Source organism: Peromyscus leucopus, chromosome 14 (genome assembly GCF_004664715.2).
Source record: "Peromyscus leucopus breed LL Stock chromosome 14, UCI_PerLeu_2.1, whole genome shotgun sequence".
NCBI lineage: Eukaryota > Metazoa > Chordata > Mammalia > Rodentia > Cricetidae > Peromyscus > Peromyscus leucopus.
In genome coordinates this window covers 46,247,525-46,275,503 of record NC_051075.1, presented here as the reverse complement: position 1 = coordinate 46,275,503, position 27,979 = coordinate 46,247,525, and the positions used below count along the sequence as shown (strand labels likewise).

Genomic DNA, 27,979 nt, shown 5'->3' with positions numbered 1-27,979 from the left:
TTTACTTATCAAATAAAAGTGTGTATATGTAGCTGTTTTCACCTTTTTTTTTTTTCAGGATCCACTCATATTTAGTTAGTTAAAGAAGGCTGAATAACACCCCACACCTCTGCCTAGTCCCACTGTCTCATCCCGTGTGCCAGGGAAACTCTAGGCTTCTGCCAGGATCAGCCCTGCTTGCAACCAATCATGGGTCCCTTCACCTTCTCCACCCCACTTCATATCCTTGACTGGAGTTTTCCTTCTAGGGGAAGATACGTCTGAGTGTTTAAATTTGACTTTATCATGGACTATCTTGTTTTCTCCATCTGTGCCAATTAAAAGTTTTGCTGGGTTATATTAGTAGTCTTGGTCTCTTTGAGTCTTCAGGACCTCTCTCCAGGCCCGTCTAGCTTTTAGAGTCTCCACTGAGAAGTCCGGTATTATTCAAATAGGTCGGTCTTTATATATCACTTGGACTTTTTCCCTTGAAGATTTTAATATTCTTTCTTCGTTCTGTATGTTTAGTGTTTTGATTATTGTGTGGTGAGTGGACTTTCTTTTCTGGTCCGATATATTTGGTGTTTTGTATGCTTTTTGTATCTTTATAGGCATCTCCTTCTTTAGGTTGTGAAAATTTCCTTGTATGATTTTGTGGAAAATGTTTTCTGTGCCTTTGAGCTGGGATTCTTCTCCTTCTATTCCTATTATTCTTATGTTTGGTCTTTTCACAGTGTCCCAGATTTGCTGGATGTTTTGTCAGGAATTTTTTGGATTTAACATTTTCTTTGACCAAAGTATCTATTTCTTCTATTGTATCTTCAATACCTGAGATTCTCCTTCAACCTGGCTATTGTCACCACCAGAGCCTACTACAGCAAGTCTGGAATATTCCAACACAAACTATCCATCCAACAAAGACAAACCCAGATGCCTAGATACCAGCTCTATACGTTACAAACTCAGAACTAACAAAGGAAGGCCACAGGTGGCCCAGATCTCACTGCAAGAATACCAACAATATGAAACATAGCCAAAGAAAAAATCAAAAACAAAACAAAACAAAAAAAAAAACCAACAAAAAAACCAACTGAGTAAAGAGGAAGCTCACAGAATCTTTGCTAGCTATATACTGATAGGGTTTAATCTTCAGAATATGCAAAGAATGAAAAAACAAAGAGTAAAAAACAAAATAAATAATCCATTCAACAAATGGGCTTGTGACCTATATAGAGAATTTTCAAAAGAAGAAAAACATGGCTGTAGCAGGAATTTTAACAGGTCTTATTAATAAAAACAAACCCGAAGCCAGGTATTGGAATGAATGCAGAACAAACCTCGCAATTCCTCAGCTGATCCTGTTTCCTCAGACTGGAAGCCTCTGTGTCCTCATCCGAATAGATCTCAGCTGAACTGCTTCTCAAAAGCCTGAAAGCTTAACCAGCTTTAGTTCCTTGTTCTCATGCCTTAAATACCTTTCTGCCTCTTGCCATTACTTCCTGGGATTAAAGGCATGAGTCACCATGCTTGGCTGTTTCAGTGTGGCCTTGAACTCACAGAGATCCAGGCGGATCTCTGCCTCTGGAATGCTAGGATTAAAGGCGTGTGCTACCACTGCCTAACCTATATGTTTAATATTGTGGTTGTTCTGTTCTCTGACCCCAGATAATTATACTAGAGTGCACAATATTTTGGGGAACACAATACCACCACACATGGCTAAGAAATATCTTGAAATGTGTTTATCATCCCTAGCAATTATTGGAGGCTCCTGGCTCCAAATCTTCAGATGTGAGTACATAGGCTGTAGTAACCACAGAAACCAGTAAAGTAAAACAGGACTATTACCGGGATAGGGGGAGTGGGGTACTAAAAAGAGGGGGAATATCAAGGTACAAGTGATCTGATCAGAGAAAGGAGAAAACAGGGGCTTCTTGCTGGGGTGGGGGTGTGGGGAGAGGAAGGCAAATACAGTAGATAGGATGAGGGTAGTAATAGGATACAAGTGATCTGATGGGGAAATGGGAAAAGGGGGCTCCTAGGGAAGAGGATGGAAGACAAATATAGGAGAAGAGAGGTGGGAAAAATCACAATAAGGATGTCTGAAAAAAGCCACAAGAAGCCGGGCAGTGGTGGCGCACACCTTTAGTCCCAGCACTTGGGAGGCAGAGGCAGGTGGATCTCTGTGATTTCGAGGCCAGCCTGGGCTACAGAGTTCCAAGAAAGGCGCAAAGCTACACAGAGAAACCCTGTCTCGAAAAACCAAAAAAAAAAAAAACAAAAAACAAAAAACAAACAAACAAAAAAAGCCACAAGAATCTTATTAACTACTTATTTAAAAAAAACTATAATGCACATAATTCAATTCAGTATACATACACAGACACACAGACACAGATACCCCACACAGATGACCCCGCTCCCGCAGTTTTGGTTTTTGTTTGTTTTGTTATTCAAGACAGGGTTTCTCTGTGTAGTCCTATCCTGGAACTCGCTCTGTAGACAAGGCTGGCCTTGAACTCAGAGATCTACTCGCCTCTGCCTCTCAAATTCTGGTATTAAAGGCATACACCACCACCACCTGACCACACACATAGTTTTTTATGTTTTAATGAACTTTTCTCAACTAGGCCGATGGTGTTTCCTCCAAGAGTCAAAACTACCTAACAAAAACCTCAATCCCAGACAGGAGTGGCCCTCTTTTGAGTTGGTTTGGGCTAAGAGACTTCCCCATACATACAGCCTATTGATGTTGCCCTTGGTTTCCCCCTAGTAAGTTCCTATTATTTAACATACCATGCACTTCAGAAATAAGGCCCAGAGACCCCTGGCTGGAACTGCGTTGAATCCTCCCAACCCCTGCAACTGAGGACTAGCTTTCATGATACCAGAGGCACCATGCAAGCTTACAATTGAGAAAGACAATCTTAACCAGTCCTACCCAGCTATGACTCCTATGAACCACACCAATAACCACAATGACACAATAACCTCATGGGTGCAATAGCGGCACACATACCCTTGGAGTAACCAACAAACAGCTTTCTAGATATATTTAAAACCAGCTCAACAAAAGGGAGACTAGGCCTATTACCAGAAACCGGGCTCTAGCCTCAGTGCTAGTGAAATCATGTCACTGGAAGAGAATCTACAACCAATAATTTACTAAACCAGTACAATTTCTAACAACAATCTATAAATATTTGTCCTTAGTTACATAGATAATGGTAGTCCTCACCCTTCATCAAGGAAACTTCTTTTTGAAAGAGATGGAGACCATTACAGAAAACCACAACAAATCAAAACCCAGCATTGTGGAGCCCAGTCCCAAAGGATGCATCTATACTATACTCCCACAACTAAGGCTCAGGGAACAGTGTTGAAGAGGATGTGGAAAAACTGTTATGAGCCAGAGGACCAAGAAATTTTCTGTGAGAGTGTAGATCCTTGTAATATCAGAAGGCATACCCATAAAGTCTCACCAACATAACATTCCAAATGTAAGCTTACCTATGATGACACTAATGAACATGCCAAGTAGGACTGGAAAAAAAAAGTCATGAAGCCTCAACCCTACAAATAACTGACTACAGGCAACTAAATAAAGCCAGAGAGGGACAAATAATCTTCCCCAGGGAAGAGCACACTAGTTGGTTGTCCAGTGCAAAACAGTCAGCCCTGAAACTTCACATACGAGCAGCCCTATATGTACTAGTATTTAGGAATGTACATGTATATACAAGTATATGTATGTGCAGTAACAATTAGTGAAAAAAGAGGCCATAAATTTGAAGGTATGCAGGGAAGGGTATATGTGAGGGTTTGGAGAGAGGAAAGGGGAAAGATAAAACTATAATAAATTACAACTTTTTTAAAGTTAGGACCCTTCCCCTCCTTCTCTTCTACTTGGTTTTCATTTATTGGAAAAAGCATTTAGATAGAATCTGCATTCCTTTCTTAGCTCTGTTAATTTGTGTATCTGGTAATCTGTGTATATTAAAATTCTTTGTGATGTAAAGTTATGAGTTTTGACACATATCTAATGCCATATTTTTACCTCTAATAGTATTGAGGCAGGGTAGAAAGACAGAGAAATTATAGACATAAGAAGAGAGAGAGGAACCTGTCAATTTAGACACTGGTTAAAGTCCCACTAGCTGAGAATCAAGAATCACTGCACAATATCCATCTATGCTAAAGGCTGATATAGAGTTAGTATTCCTTTCACAGATACTTTATGTTAGAATATTAATAACCATGGCATAAGGCCTGAATATATATGAGTTTTGCTTGGGCCTCATTTCTATCCTCAGACATTACATAAGAACCCCAAACCACATATAGTAGAGATATCCTACATCCCTTTTGGGCTAGATGTCTACTTTTTTATAATAATCCCACCAGGTGGCCTTTCAGAGCCACCCAGTAATAAGGCAGTAACTTCAAACCCCACCAAAATTTTATATATAACTATTATAAAAACAACCACCTGTGCTGTTCCCATAAGAAGTCCATACCCATCCTTGGGTATGTCTTAAATTCTGACTACATTTCTTATACTCCTTATACTTATGCCTATAATAAAATAGCCATAGTAAAACTGCAACTCAACTTCATCAACTGGCTAGTCTTGAAATTATTTTCAGTGCTAAAGCCATGATTCCTGGTTTTGCCAGAGGTCTCCAAGCCTCTGGGCTTCCTTTGGCTGCTGAAAGTGACAGTGGCAGGTAGGCTTTCTTGCCGTGTAACCCCAAACGGTGGCAGAATCATAAAACATCCCTTCTCTAAAAGTCAGCTCTGAATAACCCATTCATCTATTTTCCTCTTCCACTAGACCCCTAGAAAACATTGATCATTTTATTATTCATAGAGTTTTACCATTTCCAGCATTTATAAAATCAAAATTGAATGTATGTATATATCCTTGTCAAACTGGCAGCTTTCAATTAGCAGTATGCTTTTAAGCATCCTCCATCTTATTGTGACTTGACTGCTCATTTTTTATTTCTGAGTAATACTCTAATATATGGATGCCCCATGGTTAGCTTATCTTCAGGTACTGAAGTATGTTTTAGTTGATTTTAGGTTTAAGCTATTATTAATAAAACTGTTATAAGCATCAATATGCAGATTATAAAAGAACAGGTTTTGAAATTGATGGGTAAATACCCAGGATTTCCTGGTATAATTCAGATAAATGACATCTTTGTGTATGAAATACAATTAGAAAGTAAAACAAAAGGATATATAATTCAGCAACATGACCACTTAACTGAAACAAGAGGGTATTGATGGAACACTCTACTGTGCAGAATAACATACATTCTAATCCAAGAAATATGGTGCAGTCACCAAGAAAGATCCTACATTGGACCACAATGATTTTGAAAGACTTGTGTGTTCTCTTTTACTATGGTGAAATCAACTTATAAGTTAAAAGCAGAAAGACATAGGAAAATTCCTATATACTTGGAAAACTAATTGACAAATTTAAGAATAACCCATAAATTAAAGAATAAGGAAAGAAAAACATTCGAACAAATGAAAACACAAAAACAAAATAACAGACTAATGGATGTTTTTCATGCTTACATTAGAAATCTCTCAAATAAATATAAACTTCCACTTCAAGAATACAAATGGAGAACAAAGCAAGCCCAAACCAAGAAGGAAGGAAATAGTAAATATAAAATCAAAATAAAATCCAGTAAGATTTAAAACATAAAAATAATAGAGAAAACTTAAAAACAAATCTGGTTCTTTAAAACCATCAAATTGAAAAAGTTTAAGCAAGACTGAAAAACAGAAACTAACAAAATATCAAGAGTATACGCAGATGCCGGCGTGATGGCTCAGAGGGTAGCAAACATGAGGACCCGAGTCCAAAGCCCAACAACCTAAAAAAAAAAAAAAGTTTGGCATGAGGCATGCCCTGTGTAATTGCACTGTTAGGGGGACTGAGATAGACAGAACTTCAGGGCTTGCTAGCTAGCCACCCAGTCTTGCCTCCTTGACATGTTCCAGGCCAGTGACAGATCATGCCTCCTAAAAAAAGATAAACAATGCCTGAGGATTGACAATCAGGTTATCATCTGGCTTTCACATTCACATTCACATGCACACATGAACATGAACACACACTCACACAAATCAGGATATTAGTAATGACCTTTATGACAAATTAAAGAATACTCCATATGTATAAATTAGACAACTCAGATGAATTGGACAAATTTCTGTAAAGTACAAAATGAAATAACAAGAAATAAAGGTATACATTTCAAAGAATTTCATGAAAGTATAAGTCCTGGCTAGTTTATTTTCAACTGCAGAAGTTAGTTTATTTGGGAAGAGGACTATCCACTGAGAAAATGCCGCTAGGCAAATCTATGTTGCAATTTCTTAGTGACTGATGTAGGAGGGCCAAGCCCATTGTGGGCAGTGCAACCCCTGGGCAGGTGGTCCTGAATTCTATAAGAAAGCAGGCTGAGCAAGTTTTTGGGAGTGACCCAATAAGCCATACTCCTCTATGGCCTCCATATCAGTTTCTGCCTTGAGTTTCTGTTCTGATTTCCTTCAGCAATGAAGTCTGCCCTGAGAGTTGTAAGGCGTAATGAACCCTTTGCTTCCTACTTGCTTTAGTCCATGGTATTTTATCATATCAATAGAAACCCTAACTAATATAGTATGATTCTATGACAGTTAAAAACATACGGGGGCTGGAGAGACAGATAATTCAGTGGTTAAGAGCACTTACTGCTCTTTTGGACAAGCCAAACTCAGTTCCCAGCACCCATGTCAGGTTTAAAAAATTTAGCATATACTTTACATAAAGTCATGCAGGTAATTGAAAAGGCAAGAATATCTCACAATTCAGTTTAGAAAGTAGCATTAACTTGACACAAAAAACAGATAAAGACTACAAAAATGAAAACCATATATAAGTATTTTTATGAATATAGATCTACCAATCTTTATTGTACGTAATTTGATCACATTTTCCCCAGTATCCTCCCCTTCCAACTGAACCCCTTCTTCTTACCAAGTCATCTATTCTACTTTCAGGTCTTTTTCTGGAGGAGAAAGAAGAAAGGCTGCTTTTCTGCATTTAAGTAATTGCTATCATAAGCATGTATAGGGATGTTATTTACTTAAGTAGAGGAAACTTATGAATGGCCGCACCACTAAGAACTATGAGTCTCCCTCTACCAACAACCATTAATTGCTTCTAACCCCTCAGGCAGTTGTGGGAACTCATGAAACCATTCCCATCGATGATGGAACTATAACCCCTTTCTGCATGCCACAGGTCTGGTGTGCTTTAACATTTTTCGTTTTAAATTTTTCTTATTTATTTTTGAATTTCCCTTAGAACTTTCTAATTTTTGTATTTTGTTGTTGGGTTGAATATTCTACTGATAGGCATTAGATCTAGTTAGTCTCCTGTATTTTGAATTTCTATGTTTCTTTGTTATATTTGTCTAGTTGTTCTTTCCATTACTGAATGTGCAATAAGAATTCCTGACTAGTTTTGCAAAAATATCCCTTCAAGTTTTTCAGTTTTTATTAATTTATTTGGATGGTCAATTATTAACTGCATAATAAAATTTTGATTTGGTTTTCTTAGATTTTATTTTTAATTATGCATCCATGGAGGCAAGGAGAGGGTGTCAGATCTCCTGGAGCTGGAGTTACAAGCAGTTGTAAGCTAGCTGGCATTGGCACTGAGACTCTGAAGGAGCAGCAGTTGTTCTTAACCACAGAGCCATCTTTCCAGCTTCCTAAAGTCTTTAGTCTGTCACAGAATCATGCTACATAGACATTTTCAGTAACATATACCATTGTTTCTTGTAAACATTTCTGGATGTATGTATATGTATTTTTAAGTGTGCTCAGGTGCAGTGTGTGTGTGTGTGTGTGTGTGTGTGTGTATACGCATGCAAGCATGCAAATACGTATGTGTGAATGTTGGGAATCAAACTAAGGGCCATGTGCCTTCTAGGGGTCCTCCTATTGAGCTATGCCTACAGTTAATTGACCATTCCCATTCTTTCACTTTCAATTTATTCTTGGCTCTCCATCTAAAGTGAGTCTCACGGAGACAGCAAATAGATGAACTACCTTTTAAAAATCCATTTTGCCATTTTACTAGGGGAATTTAATTTCATTATATTTTAAGAGTAAAAGAAGTTCATGTACCACTTTAATAGTTTACCATATCCTTTATCCTTAAAAAATAAAAACAAACAAAAACCAACCTGTCAGTATTATTGCCTTCTTTAGTATTTAAAATCCATTCTTACCCTCTTTTCTGTATGTTCTACAGCCATTTTCTATGTGGTTACTATGGGAATTCTATTCAATATCCTAAAAATATAATGTTATAATATGTTTATATAACCTTACTTTCAATAGCATGCAGAGATTCTGGCCCAATCTTCAGTTATGGATTTTATAAATTACATCTTAATAAACTACATGCCCCAATAGAATTAATATTTTATAAATATCTAAGAAGTTGTTGTACACAATCCTTATCCTTGCTCTCCATAGGTAAGTTGTTTTTCTAGTTTTCCCCCGATTTCAGAAGTTTTTCAGCTGTGATGTTTTTTAGTGTATGTGTTGGGGTGGAGTGGGAAGGGTGAGCCTAGATGACTGGGTTCAGAATGGCTTGCAGTGACTCTCCAGCAATTTATCAGTTCCACTCCCTGCTTTCTTAGCCTTTTGATTTTAAGAAAAGGCTATTTCACTGAAAAGTCCGGTGTGGTGGTTCACACCTATAATCCCAGCATTTGGAGGGCAGAAGAAGCAGGAGGACCAGGAGTTCAAAGCTAACCTAGGTTATATGCTACCTTGTCTCAAAAAAAAAAACAAAAAAAACAAAAAAAACAAAAAAAACAAAAAACAATCTTACTGAGGTCATCAGCTTTCATATTTTCCTCTTCTTTTACTTAGGACACTTAGATTACAATGCATTTAGTGTAAGGTTCTCAGTGCTTAGCCTATTGGGAATTTACTGAACTTGTTGAATTTGCGGATTCATGTTTTATCAACTTAACATCCATCCCTACTTCCATCTCCCTTTTCCTTCTAGAACTCACATAACATCTGCTGAATGCTGTTCCATAGGTACTCACCTTCCAGTCTGTTTTTGTTTCTGTCCCTCAGAATTATCAAGGTCAATAATATTGTTTATATCTGCTCAAAACTACTTCTGAATCTCTAAACTTAAATTTTTAGCTCAGAAATGGCACTTTCCAATTTCATAGTTTATTCTCTGCTTTAAAAAATTTTCTATGTTGTCATGACACTTTACTTTTGGTCATATATTGCTTTCTTTTGATCACATTTTGTAAATATTTTTCATTAGTTCTTTGGTTATCTTTAGTTTGCTTTAAAAAGCCTTTTCTAGTAAGTTCACCATTTGGTCTTTATCATAAATATTTTGTCAATTGCTTATTTTATTTGAATGAACCATAGTTTTATCTTCATTGTCTTATGCTTGTTTATTAAAAACTGAAGACCTAAATGTTACAATGTGTTAATTTTAGAAAAAAGCCTTTCCACGAAGATTGTTATCTAAAAAAAAAAAAAAAAATAGGCAGTTTCTATGTTGAAGGACAGCCTAAGGTGTAAGCAAGGCTTGTTCAGGTCTTCTCTGAGCTTGCATTTTCCTATGGGTTTACACGGTGATTTCACAAAGAAGGCATGTATATGTATGGTTGCTTTTGAAAATTCCAATACTAAAACAACTGCCAAAAAGGCAATAAAAGGAAAACATAGGCACTGTGTTTACAAATCTCTAGAGGGCATAATGGCCAATGTGAGCTGTGACGCTGGAAGTCAATGTTCACACCTATACTCCTCCTATCTAAAGCAGTAATCACAAGAAGTGTATAGAAGCCCAAATATGTGGAGGCTTATGTCCTTACTGCCTACGTCTACAACTTTTTCTATGACGCAGTTGACCAAAATGAGCCATGACGTTTATCTGTTGAAACTTACCCTGACAGCTGTAAACTTTTGAAAAGTTTATTACAAACAGTTACACCAGAGACTGCTACCTTTTGTTTCTTCTATACTGCTTCTTATAAGGCAAGTATATCTGGTTTCAATAAAGAGAAAACTAAAGCTCTTCAAGATGGTAGTACTATTAATGAGAATTAATTAAAACAATACATGCTACTTTAATATTACAAAAGTAATATTGATGCAACTTGATTTATTGATATAATGCAAGTTTAGTTCATTTTATTCCTTTGGCATTTTATTTGTTTTCTGTTTTTTGAGACAGGGTTTTTCTGTGTAGCCCTGGCTATCCTGGACCTCACACTGTAGACCATGCTGATCTTGAACTCACAAGTATCAGCATGCCTCTGCCTCCTGAGTGCTGGGATAAAAGGTGTGTGCCCTCAAAAAAAAACAAAAAACAAAACAAAAAAAACAAACAAAAAAAACAAGTCCCAACTGTGAAGAAAAGAGTCAGCCATTTTTTGGACTAGTAGAAATGGAAAAGGACTCCCTACTGTTCGAAAGCTGAGGTGGGAAGAATATCTTCTCCTTAAATCTTTTGCTTCTTTGTCCCAAGGGTGTTACAGTTGTAAAGAAATACATAAAAACAAAGAGAATTAACACTATGTAAGAAATCCACTTTTCTTTCACATAGGTTTCAGTGGGAATGAGGGTCCTGGAAATTGGAGAGTGTGGAAAAACTCCTGGAGCACAGACAACAGAGTGTGTAATGTTTAATAATATGTATGAACTAGAAAAAAATCTGGGCTCAACTACGAGCTGTGAATATATGTATATATATTCACACATATGTACAGGGCTTGAAGAAGTATATAACAGACTTAAAAAGTGAGTATGATGTATACATTCACATACACAAATACCTCTGCTCAAATATTATGCTAATTCATGAAGGCTTCTGTTTTGGCAGAACTTGACAGTATTAAGTCTTAGTTACTTTACCATTGCAGTTATAATACATCATGAGCAGGCAAATTATAAAAGAAAGGTTTTATTTGGATTAACGGTTCCAGAAAAATAACATCTATCACCATCACGGTATGAAAGTATGGCACCAGGCAGGTATGACAATTGGAGCAAGACCCCACCTGCCATCTGAACCCTCCGACTCCCTTGATTTGAGTTAAGAGCCCAAAGACCCAAGACACTGACATGCCCTCAGGGCCCTACCCCATGTGATTGCCCTTACAAGGGCAGACATCCATTTCTCAGGCGCAGACCACACCAGTCAGAACAGGAAAGCGTCCCACCTTCCCTTGGAACACCCCCCACATTCCCTCAGTTCAGACATGAAAGACCCATGCTGCTGACAGAGCCCCCCTCACCTGCATCCACTGCCATGCCACCCCCCCCACCCCATCCCCACGCCCCGCTACACAGAGGTTGGGGAGGGGGTTACTCACTGCTCAAGTGTAGGCCTCACCAGTCAGAAGAACAGAGATTCCCTTGCTGAACCAAAGGCCACACTAGCTACCAGAAGTCTAGCTCCCAACTTTGACCAAGCCTCCCAGCTGGACCAGAGGTCATGCAGGATGCCAGAAATACAGACCACAAAGACCACAACACCAAAGAGGAAATAGAACAAGGAACAAAAAACACCCATCCAACAAAAACAAACTCAGAAATTGGCTCCTAGACCTACATTCATTCCTAACCCAGAGGCCTGGATGCCAGTGTAAGAACACAATCAGCAACAATCAGGGCAATACGGCACTACCAGCTCTCATACTACAGCAAGCACTGAATATTCCAACACAGCTGAAGCACAAGAAAATGCCCTTAAACTTTGTCAAGATGATAGAGGTGCTTAAAGAGGAAATGAATAACCCCTATAAGAAATCCAGGAAAGGGGCTGGAGAGATGGTTCAGTGGTCGAGAGTACTGGCTGTTCTTTCAGAGGACTCACATGGCAGCTCATGTCTTTAGCTCAGTCCAGGGGATCCCATACCCTCACACAGACATAGAGGCAGGTAAAACACCAACGCTCATAAAAAAATTGAGAGAGATGGAGAGAAAGAGAGAGACAGAGAGACAGAGAAACAGAGAGAGAGAGAGACAGAGAGGAGAGAGGAGGGGGGGAAGAGAGGAAGAGAGAGAAGAGAGAGATATCCAGGAAAACACAAACAATGGGAGGAAATGAATAAATTCCTTAAAGAAAGCCAAGAAAAAAAAATAGGTGAAAGAAATGAGTAAAACTATTCAAGACCTGAAAATGGAAATAGAAGCAATAAAGAAAACACAAACCAAGGGAATTCTGGAGATGGAAAATCTAGGTAAGTGAACAGGAACTACAGACCCACGCATCACCAACAGAATACAAGAGATGGAAGAGAGAATCTCAGGTGTAGACCATAGGATAAATTCCAGTAGTCCATCCACAGTCCCATACTTCCTCCAACAAGGCATGTCTTATAAACTTCCCCAGACAGTGCCATCTGAGAATCTAGTATTCATTGCCCAAGAATAAGGAGGACATTTTATTCAAACCACCACAGTACAGCAAAGACATTTGGATCAATACTCAAAGAGTATTGGTTTTTAAAACTAATAAACATTATCCAGAGATTTAAACTGGGATAAATATTTTACTTAGAGTATAATAATCAAAATGCCTAGGATACTATCCAAAATTATTCAGCATTGATAGAACCTGAAAAATGTGTTCATTCTTTATGGGGGAAAAAATCCATTGGCACCAACCCCAAGGTGAGCCCTATATTAGAACCATCAGAAGTTTTTTTTTTTTTTTTTTTTACATATCTAATACAACCATCCTCAAATGACATTAATACATAGTAAAAAAAATAGTTAAAAAACAGAAACCATGAAAATATTTAAGTGGAAACTTCAGAATTGAAAGAAAAATGGTTTATTTGAAATAATAACGTCACTGAATAAGTTCAAAGGCAGAATGGAACTGAAAGAGGGATAACATCCATTAATATAAAGCTGTGTCAGAAACATTCAGAGAAACAGATCAAGAATAGATCCCAAAGAACCTTGGAATATTAATTCATTATTAATAGATTAAATTTTCATGTCAAGAGTCATATGGTAAAGAGACTGAAACTGGTACAAGGAAAACAACCCCAAAATAATGGCTAACAGATTCACAAATCTGACTAGCTTAAGTTTGGAGGTTCAAGAATCTCAGTGAACCTAAAAGAAAAATGTTAAAAAAAATACATTCAGGCACAGCATATCAAATTGTGAAAGATAAAAATAAATTAAAAAAACGTTTAAAGTAAGCAGAGAAAAGTAGCCATTACATATAAAGGACAAATAACTCTAAATAGTTTTAAGAAATACAGGCACTTACTACTGCAGAAGTTAGCCTATAATGGGGCAACAGTGCCCCTACTAGGCAAGAGATTAACATAAGAAATTCAAATCCCAGGAATGGGCTACTTTTTTTGGAGATGTTAGCCAGTAGGTCCCAAATACTCCCAAGTATCACAGACAATTGCTAATGCTCACAGTTACCTCCAGTGCTTAATTAGTAGGACCCTACTGTTGAAGATATCACATTCTTGAGTCAAAGAACATGATGAAATCAAGCTGGCACAGATCTGGAATCTTCAGTCCTACTAAATAGCTTTTATAGTGCTAGATGGTACTATGCAAGCTACTGGAGGAGAAAAGTAACCATCGATCTTCTTGAGCTGTGACCCCTATGAGCTAAAATGACGCCTAACCTGGCAAAACCCTGCCCGCTTGTACAACAGTGGCATGAATGTCATGGTGTTAACTAACCATTTACTGATAGGATTTAAGGCCTGATCAGAAAGACAAAACCCATACCTGGCACCATTATTGGGCCAGGAACCTATGGTAAGATAGATAATATAATGCTAGGAGAGAAACTACTTGAATAATTTGTTAAGTAGACATAGTATTAAACCAACTCCAAATGATATATCATTATATTCACAGATTAAGGAATCTTTCAAACTTCATCAGAGAATGTCTATTTACAGTAGATGATGATCAACAGAGAGACCCACAACTACCCAAAAAGCAGAGAACAAGAAATGGAAGAACATTCAGCTTGCTCAGGGCTCATTGACAAAGACAGAATGGAGAGAATGTACAAGCCAGAGGCAGTGGATAATGATAAGGAAACAGTTCTTCTGGATACAGCAGGGCATCTTGCACATCTGAACTCATGGTGGTAAGACAGTATGCAGAAGCCTGTGCAAATCTGAGCCAAACCAAATTCAAATCTGGAAAGAGGAGTTAGACACACCTAGTTGAAGAACTATTGGCAATTTTTAGCTGTTGGGGGGGTGAATATTTGCTTTTTTCTAAGAATGTAGCCCCTGATAAATCTAGTGTGTTCCAGTGGTAGGTCACACATCTAAGACTATTTATGCAGTATACATTGGCCTTGAAGAGGGTGGAAAAAAAGGACCCAATGTTGGGTGGGAAGGGGGTATGAACATGGGAAGAGTTGGTGGAAAGGAGAATACGATCAAAGTATGAATAAAATTCTCAAAGAACTAATTGTATATATAATCTCTTATATTAGTTAATTTCCTTTTCACTTATTAAACATTATAATAATGTACATATGGCAGTAAAGAGAATAGAATAATTGTTGATTCACTCATAACTATACCTCCAATGACTGTCATCAATGAAATATAAACTTAATCCAAGTAATAAGAAAGCCAATTGAATAATATTAATATATTAATTAAATAGATACCTTATTAGCTTTTATATTCATATTCACACAGGATATAAGTGGCTATGCTGATTATAAAGTTATGAACTTACAAAGATGTGTATTTTTTGCTACAATGAGATTAAATGTCTATTATTCAAAGTTCATTAAAAGAGATCCTGACTAAATTAAGGTTTATTTTAAGTGATGTATACTATTTTCATTTATAGGATTATAATCTAAGATTTGCTAAAATACTAAGAAACCACCAGATCAAATATAGATGCCACCATCTATGCCAACAAAAATGTAGTTTTAAATATACTAATTTAATATAATATACTGATTTAATAGAATAATTTAAATACACTAAATTACTTAGAAATTATCTATTTTTATGACTGCACATAAATATGCCTCTTTGTAAATCAAATCAAAGTTCCTACATATGAGAATAAGTGATTTTAAAAATTTCGCTAGTTCATTGCATTAAACTAGTATCTAGCTACAATTAATGAATACCAATTGGTGATGATAAACAATCACAACAAGAATAACTTTACATTTGGATGAACTCAACTCTTATACATTAGGACTGATGGTTTTCAGCAGTGATAAAACAGTCTCTAGAAGTTTAGTATAAACAAAACCAAAACCACCCCAAAACCAAAAAGAAAAAAAAGGAGGACTGGTTGAGATTTAGCTACAGTGGGTAGGTAGTAAGACTCTTAACTCTGGATAGAAAGGATGAACTTAAGTTTTGGGACTAAACTCTCTTAGATTTACTGTTCTAGGTTACTGATTTGTAGTCAGGAGTTCACTTTCTTTGCAGTTTGTGGGTGGCTTTCTTACCTAGAGAGCATGCCCAGAGGTGTAACATTAAGTGATCCCATCAGCATGGCCAGGGCCATCCCTGGTGCTTCCCGTTCTATTACTTCTTTTGTGGCCTGTAATTAAAGATTAAATAGCAGACTGAGTGAATTAGCCAAAAAAGAAGAAAGGCAGAGTAGTAAAGTTCACTTCAAGATAAACCATATTTTGTAGTTCCTCAATCATTTAGATTTTTAAAGTTAGCTAGCTCAGTTTGTTAGGATCACTAAACATAAGCTAATGATCAGGAAAATCTGGAGAATGTTACCAGTCCCATCTTATTCTTTTCCTCACAGTTTCAAAGTATTTGACAGAAAACTCAACTTGTCTGATAACTGAATTTGAAAAAAGGAAAACTCAGATTGCTGTGACAATTCAAAAGATTTCAGAAGTGTAAGAAAGCTGGACATCATCTTTGATGGCTCTTATGGTTTTTGTTTCGTGGTATTGAGGATGGAAGCCAAGGCCCTGTGCATGCTAGGTAAGAGCTCCAGTATGAACTGTGGCACTGCACTACATCCACAGCTTGCCTATTGTTATTGAAAGAAAAATGATCTCTAAAATATATTCCTTCTAGTTCTATGATTTTATAATGTGGTTAAAGAGGCAAAAAAATCATCAACTTCCCCATAAATTAGCTAGAAGAAAAATTTTACATTTTCTATTTTCAGTACAAATTAGCCATTGGATTTTTTTTTTTTTAAGAAATAAGGTGATAGCATTTATTATACTAAGAGTTATGATCCAACATTCTAAAGATGAAGGGTAGTTAAACCAGGACTAACTTAATGAAGGAGGTAGGAAAATCACGTTTTCTAACAGTCAGAATACAAGCATACCTTAGAGATATTCCATGTTTGTTTTCAGACCACTATTAAGCCAATAAAACAATAAAGCACTAACTTAATGAAGGAGGTAGGAAAATCACGTTTTCTAACAGTCAGAATACAAGCATACCTTAGAGATATTCCATGTTTGTTTTCAGACCACTATTAAGCCAATAAAACAATAAAGCACATCGTATGAACTCTTTTGTTTCTGAGTGCATATAAAAGTTTTTTTATATTATCCTGTAGTGTACTAAGCATATCGAATCATTATATATAAAAACATTACAATAATGAAATACAGTGTTGCAAAAGTATGCTAGTGGTCATCTGAATCTTCATGCAGTCAAAACTGCATTCCAAGTAGAGGCTCTAGCCTTGAGCTTGCTGGCTGTTGACTGATCAACAGACATAAAAATAATGAAAAGGTTTAGACTACTGGGAGAATTATCAAATGCAACACAGAGATATGAGGTAAACATATATTGGAAAAATAGCATTAACATTTTTGCTTTGCACAGGGTTGCCTAATACCTTTCATTTGTAAGACACTGGTATTTGTGAAGGGCCATACACTGAAATTACAGAATATGAGCTATGATCACACATTGTAGTTAATGGAAAGGTAAATTTTAGGCTAAAATTAGGAACAAAACACATGACTTAAAACATTTCTAGCAATGTTTCTATAAATGAAAAAAGTTACAATAAATAGAAGCGACCAAGAAGTAAAATTTGCAAGAGTATTTCATTATGAGGAAAAGCAAGGAAAATATAAACATTGATAGAATACAGAAACAGGCTGTGCCTGCTACAGTTCAGCAGCAGCGAGTGATAGCTATAAATAAGGTTGCATCTCTGGCTAATTGTTTTCCTCTCAGCAAAAGTTGAAGACTTGACAAAACAGTTAAAGCAAACCAAGTATGCATCAGATACAAATTGATAGTATATATATATGAAATTTGTCCCCAATATGCATATAAAATACAGGATTCCCAGAACTGATAAATCTCCTGGTCCGCTGCACCCAGGGTCGCGTAATGTTTAACAACAATTGCTTCTTAATGAACTCTGCTTTAATCAAAGGGCAGCACAGGCAGTAAAAAAGAAAATCTTAACTTCAATGTTTTTTATATGAGTTGCTACTCTTTAAGTTCAAAGCTGAAAAATGATGAGCTGTCAACTTCACTCTTTATCATCTGAAGCCAACCTATCCAATATAAGTTTGAGGTCTCATGATATGAGCTACTATTTCAGTCATAAACAGCTGTGATAAAGTTTTAAAATTCTCAGGAAACTAAAAATCCAAAGTCCTAACAATCAAGCAAAGGGAAGCTGAGCATAATATAAAAAGATCTCTTTAGAAGAATTAACACTTCATTACCCACCTTAAAAAGTCATCATATAAGTCATGCTTAACATTAATGGACTTGAATACAGTTCTCCCAAAGATTCATAAGTAGTTTAGACCTCAGTGTGGCAACGCTATCCTAAGGCAACGAATTACATAAAGAATGAGCTTCTGTGTGATCTCTTCTGTACACAACCATTTCCTTTTCTGCCTCTCTGCTGTTGTGAGGCATCTAAGGGACCCTTGCTGGAGGCCAACAAATAGAATTCTTCTATTCTGGACTTTCAGTTTCCAAAACTGAATAAACTTCTTTTTCTTTTAAAAATTCAATCTCCAGTATTTTCTTCTAGCAACAGAAAAAAATAAGGAGATACACATAAAGATTATGTACCCCAAGAAGAAGAGCACATTTTAAGGACAAATAGAGAAATACAAAACAGATAGTCAAGAGGGCATATTTTATCTAAAATAGAGAGACCAAAATATAATTCTTATCTACTTGAGAAACATTGCTTTTTAGGAGTCTAAGATGTGTTTGATAGTATTCAAAGATGTAATGATCTAGTGATAAATTAAATACACTTAGTGTAAAAGCTGTGACCTAGAGTTAACAAAAAATGTAAAAATGGCATGGAAGAGATCAAGTTCATCAATTTTTCTAGATTCTCTAGAATATATTATGAATTTGCCAGTACACTGGATTCCACCTGAAATGTCTCACCTCAGTTTCCAGAAAATTATTTTACTAGAAATTGCTTTTGTGGTCCACCATTGGACATAAACAAATTTCTCAGTGAAATTTCTGTTTATATGGATGGAGTATCTGAGGTACGTTCAACTTATAATGTGATTTTTTTTAAGAGTTCCTGCAGGAGAAACTTCTGATCTTAAATAAGATTGGCTATTCTTCTGCATTGTTAGTTTGCTTTTAAATTATTATTGTATGAATCATGGTGAGTTGGTGGGAGGCTGGGAGAAGACCACAGGATTCTTACAGATCAAAACATGATAATGTGTTTTCAGTAGGACATTCTTAAATAGATCACCAACATAATCTTTCTTACATCTCTAACTAATGCATGTTTTCCATATAACATTATAATCTATTTTGGGTTATTTTCTCTTTTTAAAATGACTGGTATGGCAAAGATGTCACTATCTGTGAAGTTAAACAATGATACTACATAGATACTGTCCAAGAGAGAGGGTTTGGATTTATTGCATCACACAGTACAGTGGGTAACACCTAGCATATGCTCAAAAATATTAGTGGAATGCAGAAGTAAATACATGTACTTATCTAGATTTGAGAAGAATATATGTAAGCTTTCTGAGCTTCAGTGTATTTAAGAATAAAACATACCTAGATCTCGTAGGGTGATGAGGAGAATGAGAAGGTATAAACAAATTATCTAATACACAACAGAATATATTTAAACTTTCTGAGCTTCTGTGTATTTAAGAATAAAACATACCTAGATCTCTTAGGGTGATGATGAGAACGAGAAGTTATAAACAAATTATCTAATATACAACAGGTACTCATGAGAAGTAATTGTTTTCTTTTTCTATTTTCCAGTTCAACTTACAACCTTATAGTTTTGATTGTATCAGATAGATTAACAGAAATAATAAGAAAACATACACACTTATAACCAGAAGCAGAAATGAAAATAGATAACAATTTATAACAATAACCCAAATGTAAGAGCATTAGTTAGTGAAGAAGGGAAAGAATGCTGAAATACTCTGATCTTCAGAGAGCAAAAAGCCAAATAAGGTGTGGACTGGAAAGACAAAAAGTAGGGTAAGAGCTGAGTGCAAAGCTCTATAGCTGTAAATGGAAAAGTACAACAAAAAGGCACAAAGTAAAAGAATAAAACCTAACAGAGTAAAACAAGACAAAGTACTATAAGGCATTAGAAAAACTAAACAGAAGAGTAGTTGTAAGCAAACACCTTTGCATTAGTATAACACAGGTAAGAACCATCTGCATCTGCTAATGTGTATACATAAACCATTATCTGTGCTAAAAAGATATCATTAAAACATAATTATTTTATATAATTATATTATGGTACTATTTCAGACTTTGGTAATCATATGCTCTCAATCTGATTAGTATATTTTTTTTCCTTGAAAGAAATATAATAGGAATTAGTATGTTTGAGGAACTAGGTGGCTGCAAAATAATGAGGTTTAGGTAACATGTACCTACTTTATTTGAATAAAGCATTTAAATTTAATTTGCAAATATTTTATATTTTCTTCTGTTTGAATTGTTGTGGACAAGGTTTTCTTATGTAGCTCAGGCTAGCTTGGAACATACTATGTGGTCTACGCAGGCCTTAAAATCCAATCCTCTGCCCCAGCTTTTGAAATGCTGTGTTGCAGGCATGTGGTATCATGTTTGGGCTCTAAATATATTCTTAACAATGAAATTTTAACTGCCCATGAAACTGACCATTTCCTTTATTCTTTGTATGTTGGTGGTACAGTGGAGAGTATAGTTGCCTTCCTTTACTCTTTTTTTTTTTAAAGATTTATTTATTTATTATGTATACAGAAGAGGGCTCCAGATCTCCCTTTACAGATGGTTGTGAGCCACCATGTGGTTGCTGGGAATTGAACTCAGGACCTCTGGAAGAGCAGTTGGTTCTCTTAACCTCTGAGCCATCTCTCCAGACCCCAATCTTCCTTTACTCTTTGAGAACATTAAAGTCAAAAAGACATTTCTAAGAGTGCTAATTTTTATAAGCTGAGAAATTGTCACAACAATTGAAAATTCTTGAAGAAATTCACACTCACTTTTAAACTTCACTGGAAAATTATCGTAAAATGTTACTGATATGACTTTTAATACTAATAATACATAATAATGAAATACAAGTATGTGCAAATGTGACTCCATGAAAAAATTTTCCAGTGTAGTGCTTTTACTTGTTTATGTAGACACACTTTAATTAAGAGTCTGAAAGAATTTTATTTGTTTTCACATGCTTGTTACTTGACTAGGTAGATGTAATACAATTTCCTGCTAACAATTAATACGATGCCATGTGGTGAGTAAATAACCACAAACAACAAAGAAACATCAGATAATGGCTGCTGACAACTTTGTTATGTCATCAAGGTGAGATATGGTTAAAGCAACAGTTCTCAAATTTTAATGTACATCAGAATCTTCCAGAAACTTTGCTGTATTATAGGTTTCTTGGGCCCCACTCTCAAATACTTCAATTCATAATGTCTGGATAGGGCATCAGAACTGTTATTTCAAACAATTTTCAGGTGACCTATCATATTTATAGGGCATACTTGAAAATCACTGTTGATGAAAGGAATGTATGACACGCTGATTTTCATAGAGCACTTCATACTCAGTTTTATACATGATATCAAAGTGAGAATCCTTCATTAGAATTAAATACAGACCTAGCGAGGGGATGAACTGGGTAAAAAAAAGTAGTTTAATAATAAATTCAGGTATATTTTCCTGATGCCTCCACACTGAGGCAAACATACTATTTAGATTTCTACATTTTTAAAATTGGTCATAATAAATGGACAGTTCTGTGGCTGCCCCAATAAGTATCTGGTGGTATATTAAAGATTAGACTTAGCAATATAATTTTGTCTCAAGTAAAACTGGGGTGATATTGTTTGTATCTTCTTCTTTTGCTGTATTTTTCAAGCATTCAGATACTAAATACACTGGTATGGTAAGATTTGATGAAAGAGAACAGAAGCTAATATTAACAACAAAATCTGCAAATGAATGTTTATAATGAATTAGAGTAGATTCAATGCTATTGTTAAAATAATCTGCTGTTATTTCTTGAATGACAGGAGAAAAGAACAGTTTTTAGCAGGTGACCCTTCACTATCCCTAGAGGTTGAGATCTATATAAATGTCATTCAGTCCCAGTTATGCAGTCTCAAGGGGGCGGGGTAAGTATTTTAAGGAAGTGTTCTTAACGAGCCATCACCCAGCCCCACTACAAATAACTAGGAAGTGCAGAAGTGTGTAACTGTTGGTGTGTAGAGCATCTTTGTGCAGTATCAAAGGATGTGACTTTGGTTCCCAGGACTCATGTATGCAGCTTACAATCATCTGCAACTTCTATTCCAGGAGATACCACCACCACCTCTCTTATAGCTGCCATTGGTGCCTGTTCACATGTGGTATGTGCATACACATGCATGAATGCACACAAATAAAAATAAAAATAAAAAATAAATCTACAAGATTTCAGGAGATCTAATATACAAAGTTGTGGGGTTTTTTTTTAAATAAAATAATATTGTACTGCATGCTTAAACTTTGTTAGCAGAGTAGATTTCAAATGTATAGAGCACATCTACAAAGACAATTCTGTGACATAACAGGTATGTATGTTATTGTGGTGACTTTTTGTTGTTGTTGTTGCTATAATCCATCCAATCTATTTACCCACTTACTCATCCACAATCCTGTTAAAGTCACATAAGCAGCATTGTTGCCTAAACAAGACCTGAACAAAGGGTGACACCAATGGACATGCTAACATGGAAGGCAGAAAGCTCATAAGGCCTCAGTCCTGGCCAAAGAACTATAGGTAACTAGGGAATGCTAAGAGCTGAAGAAATGGTCTTTCCCAGGGACAAGCCCCTCAACTGGTAATTCAACGAAATGGTTAGTTATCTCTGAAATAATATACATACAGGTAACATTATAGGGACTGAACAGGTTGTAATTATGTATTTCTGGATACACACATAATATAATATATAGATATAGATATGTAGATAAATAGGTAGGTAAATAGACATAGATATCAACAATTAAAGAAAAAGAGGCTACAAAATTGGGGAAAGGCCAGGGGAAGGGTAGAAGGGAAGAAAGGGAAGGAGGAAAATGATATAATTATTATTTCAAAAAGTTAAAAAGGAATATATATATATATACATTTTATATATATATACATATATATATAAAGAGAGAGAGAGAAAGAGAGAGAGAGAGAGTTATGATGCAGAGTAAGAGGGAGAACAACTCTTAAAAAGGAGGAACCCCTGAAATAGTGCCCAGAAGAGTTTTAATTTAACTATTAAGAGTGTCACAGCCTAGGCTGGCTTATAACATACATGTAGTCCAAGCTTTGATTTGTGTCGATCTTCCTTTCTCAACTTCCTTAGTACTAAAATTACAGGCATGTGTCATTACAGCTGGCTTTGTATTGTACATTTTGTAATTTTGTAGAACCTTCTGTTGTTTTAAATTTGGGAGTAAAAAAAAAATGAGAACAGAATTTCCTAAAAACAAAGAAAATGCAGCACTTCCATTGTCTTTAGAAATGCTTTACTAAACTAAAATTCAAATACTAAGGTGAAGGGAAAATACACATACACACACCATACTAGGAGGCTATGATATATTAGAGCTTGAGTTAAATATTTTATGCTCTCTACAAATTTTCTCACAAAACAATTGATTTAATTCTACCACTGGCATTCCATAGCTCAATTGTAAGCTTATAAATCCATAATATAGAAGTTCATTGTTATTTACACACTATATAAATAGCAGCTTTTGTTCTTATATCTTCTAAAACTATTTTGTCAGAGGGCAATGATATTTGCTTCCTTTCGTAGCAAATGCACAGCATGCACCAACACTATAAAGCATTTTGTTGTAACTAAAATAATGTTATATTTACAATGTTGGTATGGTACTATCATAAATCATCCAAACACAAGGCAAAAGATTTTCATCTTTTCATTCTAGTAAAGAGCTAAACATGAATTCTATTATTTAGTCTAAGAATTCATTAATAAAGAAATAGTAAAATCAGAAGTTTTTACTTATGGTAATTCTTTTAAAAATACAGGCATTCTCTACTTAAATAGTTAACATTGTCAATTTATATAATACAGGAGACATGATTTATTAATTTCATTTTTGAAAAAGTAAATAAAAAGACATACTAATAAATTGTTTGACTAGTCCAAAGGCAGAAAATAAACCAATAGAAAAATCTAAATGGGACTTCAAGTCTTTGCCTCCAATTAATCTAATGTTTATATACTTCAAACTGAAAAGGCTGATCCCTGTGCAGATACAGGAAGAATTTCTGTACTCTACTTAAATGTGATAGAAAAAAGAAAAGGGATAGAACACACAAAGCATACAGTATTACCTATAACACAAATTTGTACTAACCCATAAACCTAAACCTCCTACAGGTTGATGTTACAGACAGTAGATAAAGCAATTTTTAAAAACAAAGTTTATCAAAAGCCTTGTAAAACTGAAAAGTATAAACACATTGGGTTTTTAAATAAGAAAATGACTGGAGAATTTTAACACACGAACAAAAATCTTCAACGTTTGGTAAAGATTTATCCAGCACTAGCCGTTTTGGAGACAGCAGTTGCTAGAAACATAGTCTTGAGCATTACTGAAAAAAACAAGACAGATTGGGAAAAGACCAACAAGAATAAGAAAAGAGTATGAAAATGTGAGTAAAGACAGAACTACTAACAGTATTCCCTAGATGGCAGATTTGATCTGGATAGAAAACAGTACATAATACTTCAGCAAATATGAAAATATTGAAATATGCAATCCATGATTATTTGTGACAAACAGTTCAATCTGATAAACCAAGCAAGTTACATTACTTCTTAATTTGCTCTAATTATGCACTAAAAAAATACAGTTTGAAAAAACACATATGTTTTCTTTTCTTTCTTTTTTTTGGTCAGGATGATGATAAGACTCAAGAAATACTAAGCAGAACAACAGAAGAGGAAGCATCCCCTGGGCTCAGTCAGTCAGTGCTCTGCTGTACATATTAGAAATTATGTATTCAATAAGACAGACGAAGGGCCAGTGAGATGGCTCAACGAATAAAGGTATTTGCCACCAAGCCTGACAACTCAAGTTTAAGCTCTGGGACCCACATGCCAAAAGGAGGGAACCAACTCTTCTAATTTATTCTTTAATTCATATGTATATGCATACATGCATACATACATACATACACACACACACACACAAATAAGTAAATGTAATAATTAAAATAAAAACAAGAACCCAGGGCTAAAAAGATGGCTCAGCAGTGAAGAGCTCTGACGGCTCTTCCAGAGGTCCTGAGTTCAATCCCCTGCAATCACATGGTGGCACACAAGCATTTCTAGTGGGATCTGATAACTTCGGGCATAAAGCTGATAGAGCACCCATACATAAATAAATAAATCTTAAGAAACAAAGCAAAAAATCCAAAAATCTTTTCCCTTTATTTGGTTGGATCAGAAATATCTTAACAAGGAAGGTAAAATTATAAAATGTAAAGATAAAATCTAAAAATAAAGCTTTGTAAAAAAAAATTTAAGTGTTTATTCAGTGGTTCTCAACATGTGGGTAGTGACCCCTTTGGGATCAACTGACCCTTTCACAGTTGGTGCCTAAGACCATCAGAAAACACAAATATTTACATTACAATTCATAACAGCAGCAAAATTACAGTTATGAAGTAGCAACAGAAATAATCTTGTGCTTGGGAGTCACCACAACATGAGGAACTGTATTAAAGGTTCCCAGTGTTAGGAAGGTTGAGAAGCACTGGTTTATATGAATGAATTGAAAAGTTTATAGAAAAACTTAATCTTCTATAATGAGATTTTTTTTTCCAAAGAAATTAAAATTTTTATGAGTGCTGTGTTTTAATGGGATTTTGGATTGACATATCCAGAATCAGGGTCTGTAATTAAACCTGTAATTATCCAGACTCTTCCAGGGCATCCAGACTTTGGTGCTTAGAATAAAGCGGTATGTTATTTTCTCATTTTTTTTTTTTTTAAATCACTAGATAGTCTGGATTAGCTCTGAACTAGTGGTTCTGCCTCAGTCAAGATTTCAGATATTGTCCACTAGGTCCAGTATGAGCACGTTCTTGGACAAAACACATGACAACTCACTTGCCCATTTGGCAACTTTAGGCCAGATCTTTGTCATAGGAAACATTCTATGCACTTTAGGGTGTTCAGTCAATGCCAGGAGTAATTTTCAACTGTGAAAAAAGTGTCACCAGATAGATGTTCTCTGGAAACAAAAATTATCGCAGTTTGAGAAGTATTCACACACACACACACACACACACACACTTCACTATAGAAAATGTACAAGCTCTGTGTTAATTTAATTACCAAAAGATTTTGAGCTTTGATATGATTTGTATTTTTTAAGTGACTATCAAATAAGTTGTCTTGAAGACTGGAAGGGAACATAGTATTTATATGGCAGAAAAAGTATATAGAATACTTTCAATGTCTAGATAGTCAAATACAATTTACATTAACTGTATGCTGATGTTTCTTTTGGAACTTCTGTTAAAAATATGAGTTTCCAGGAAAATAATTATTTAAATAAATTATGTATTTGTTATTTAAAATAATGATTGCAAATGGTGTCTATGTATGCTTAATGCCCTAATTATAAGATGTTTTCCAGTTATATCTATAGTATATCATGAATTCTAAATGACTGATGTTCAATAATTTTCTATCTATACACTAGTTAGCAGTGAATATTCCAAAACAAAAGGATATCTAAAATATACTTAAATATCTCAGCAATGTCTAAGATTGGACCTACAAAGTACAAAAATAGTTTATTAGAAAAACAGCATTTGGCCAGGCGGTGGTAGCACATGCCTTGAATCCCAGCACTAGGGAGGCAGAGGGAAGTGGCCCTGTAACAGGTAGGGACCAAGGGAGAGTGGCTTGCCAGAGTCTGCTTTGAAACGTTAATAGGCACCTCACTTAGCCTTCTCTCCTGGGTTTGAGATCAAATATCCCTAATATCCTGACACTAACAAAGAAACAAAAAAAAATTAACAACAGACTTGTTCATAAAATAGGAGTTTCTTCTAGGTGGTCAGTCACCTTTTTAATTTTGTAGTTAACTAACTTTTTTGAGAATCAGGATATCTAAATGCCTTTCATCTATCTCATAAAATGTCATATTTTTGATCAGAAGGCAGCAGGGGTGGGGAATACATGTGAAAATTTCTTTTAGTTTCTTAAGATCTTTTAAAGAAGACTGCTACCTCTGACATTAAGTATTTGTATATGCAATACAGCATTACAGCTATTAACCAACCAGAGAAAATCTGATTCCTGAGCATTTGAATTATCAGCTCTCAGGAGTGTTGGATCTAGCTGATATGAACAGAAAATAATCTTAATTTCGTTATAAGTATACAATATTACATTATTTATCAAAAAGCATTCTAGAGAGGGGTGGGGGATTCATTGTCATCGTGTACACACTGGCAAGCTCACTGAGCTCCAATGGAGAGTTCCAAACCCATGGCCACACAAATGGCACTGGTGAAATGTAGTAGATCACAAAGCAAAACCAAGACCAGAATGTGAGAAAGGGATCTAAACTGAGAGGAGGGGCTGACAGGAAGGCAGGGCTTGAAGGAAGGTGGTGAGACTATTAGAATGCATTATATACGCCATGAAATTATCAGCACAAATTCAATTACTAAAACAGAATTCTAGAGCAAAATAAATTTTGGTGTTACCTTGCATTTATAAATAACCAAATACCTAAGTAGTAAACTTGTTTCAATTTAAAGTCTGCTAAATAGCTACTAAATATATATACAGTAGCTTTGTGCCAATTCTTCAATTTGATGAAATTTACTATGTTTTAAAAATTATTATTTCATTTATTTGTGTGTGACTGTATGTGTGGGGCACACATTTCATGGCATCCATGAGGAGTTTAAAGGACAACTTTTGGGAGTTGATTCTCTCCTTCCATCATGTCATTCCCTAGGCACCTGGGATCTCAGTCTTGGTGGCGAGTGTCTTTCTCTGCTGAGGAATTGTACTGTCCTGATTTACTATCTTTTAATAGTCTCTTTATTATCCAACCTTTTTTTTTTTTTTGCCAGTTTTTATATCACTACTAAAATATACAATAGTAGGAAGGGAAGGGACTAAGATATCAGGAGATGTAGGAATTGTTTACTAGTGCTTGTTACGGTTAATTGCTATATACTGAAAAATACGGGTCAATCTTGTGCTATTAAATGTTCACAGAAGGAAGGCTATATTGTAATCACACTGTTTGCAAGATCCTGAATATGATGGACTACTATTTAGTAGAGAAATGGGGAGGAAGAAAAATTAGATAATGACTAGTTTGTCAGACAGTAGTTAATCACAAAGAATATTTCAACTTTAAAGACATTTAGA

The 27,979-nt window shown here is 35.5% G+C and overlaps 1 protein-coding gene across 14 annotated transcripts in view; it reads right to left on the bottom strand.

Annotated features, from left to right (window-relative positions):
• Gphn (gephyrin) overlaps positions 1–27,979 on the bottom strand; it is a 410,602-nt gene that overhangs the window by 215,195 nt on the left and 167,428 nt on the right. For all 14 annotated transcript variants that reach the window (XM_028876083.2, XM_028876082.2, XM_028876085.2 and 11 more), the window contains one exon: positions 15,530–15,624. In XM_028876083.2, the coding sequence (XP_028731916.1) occupies positions 15,530–15,624 (95 nt within the window). The remainder of the gene's footprint in view (positions 1–15,529; positions 15,625–27,979) is intronic.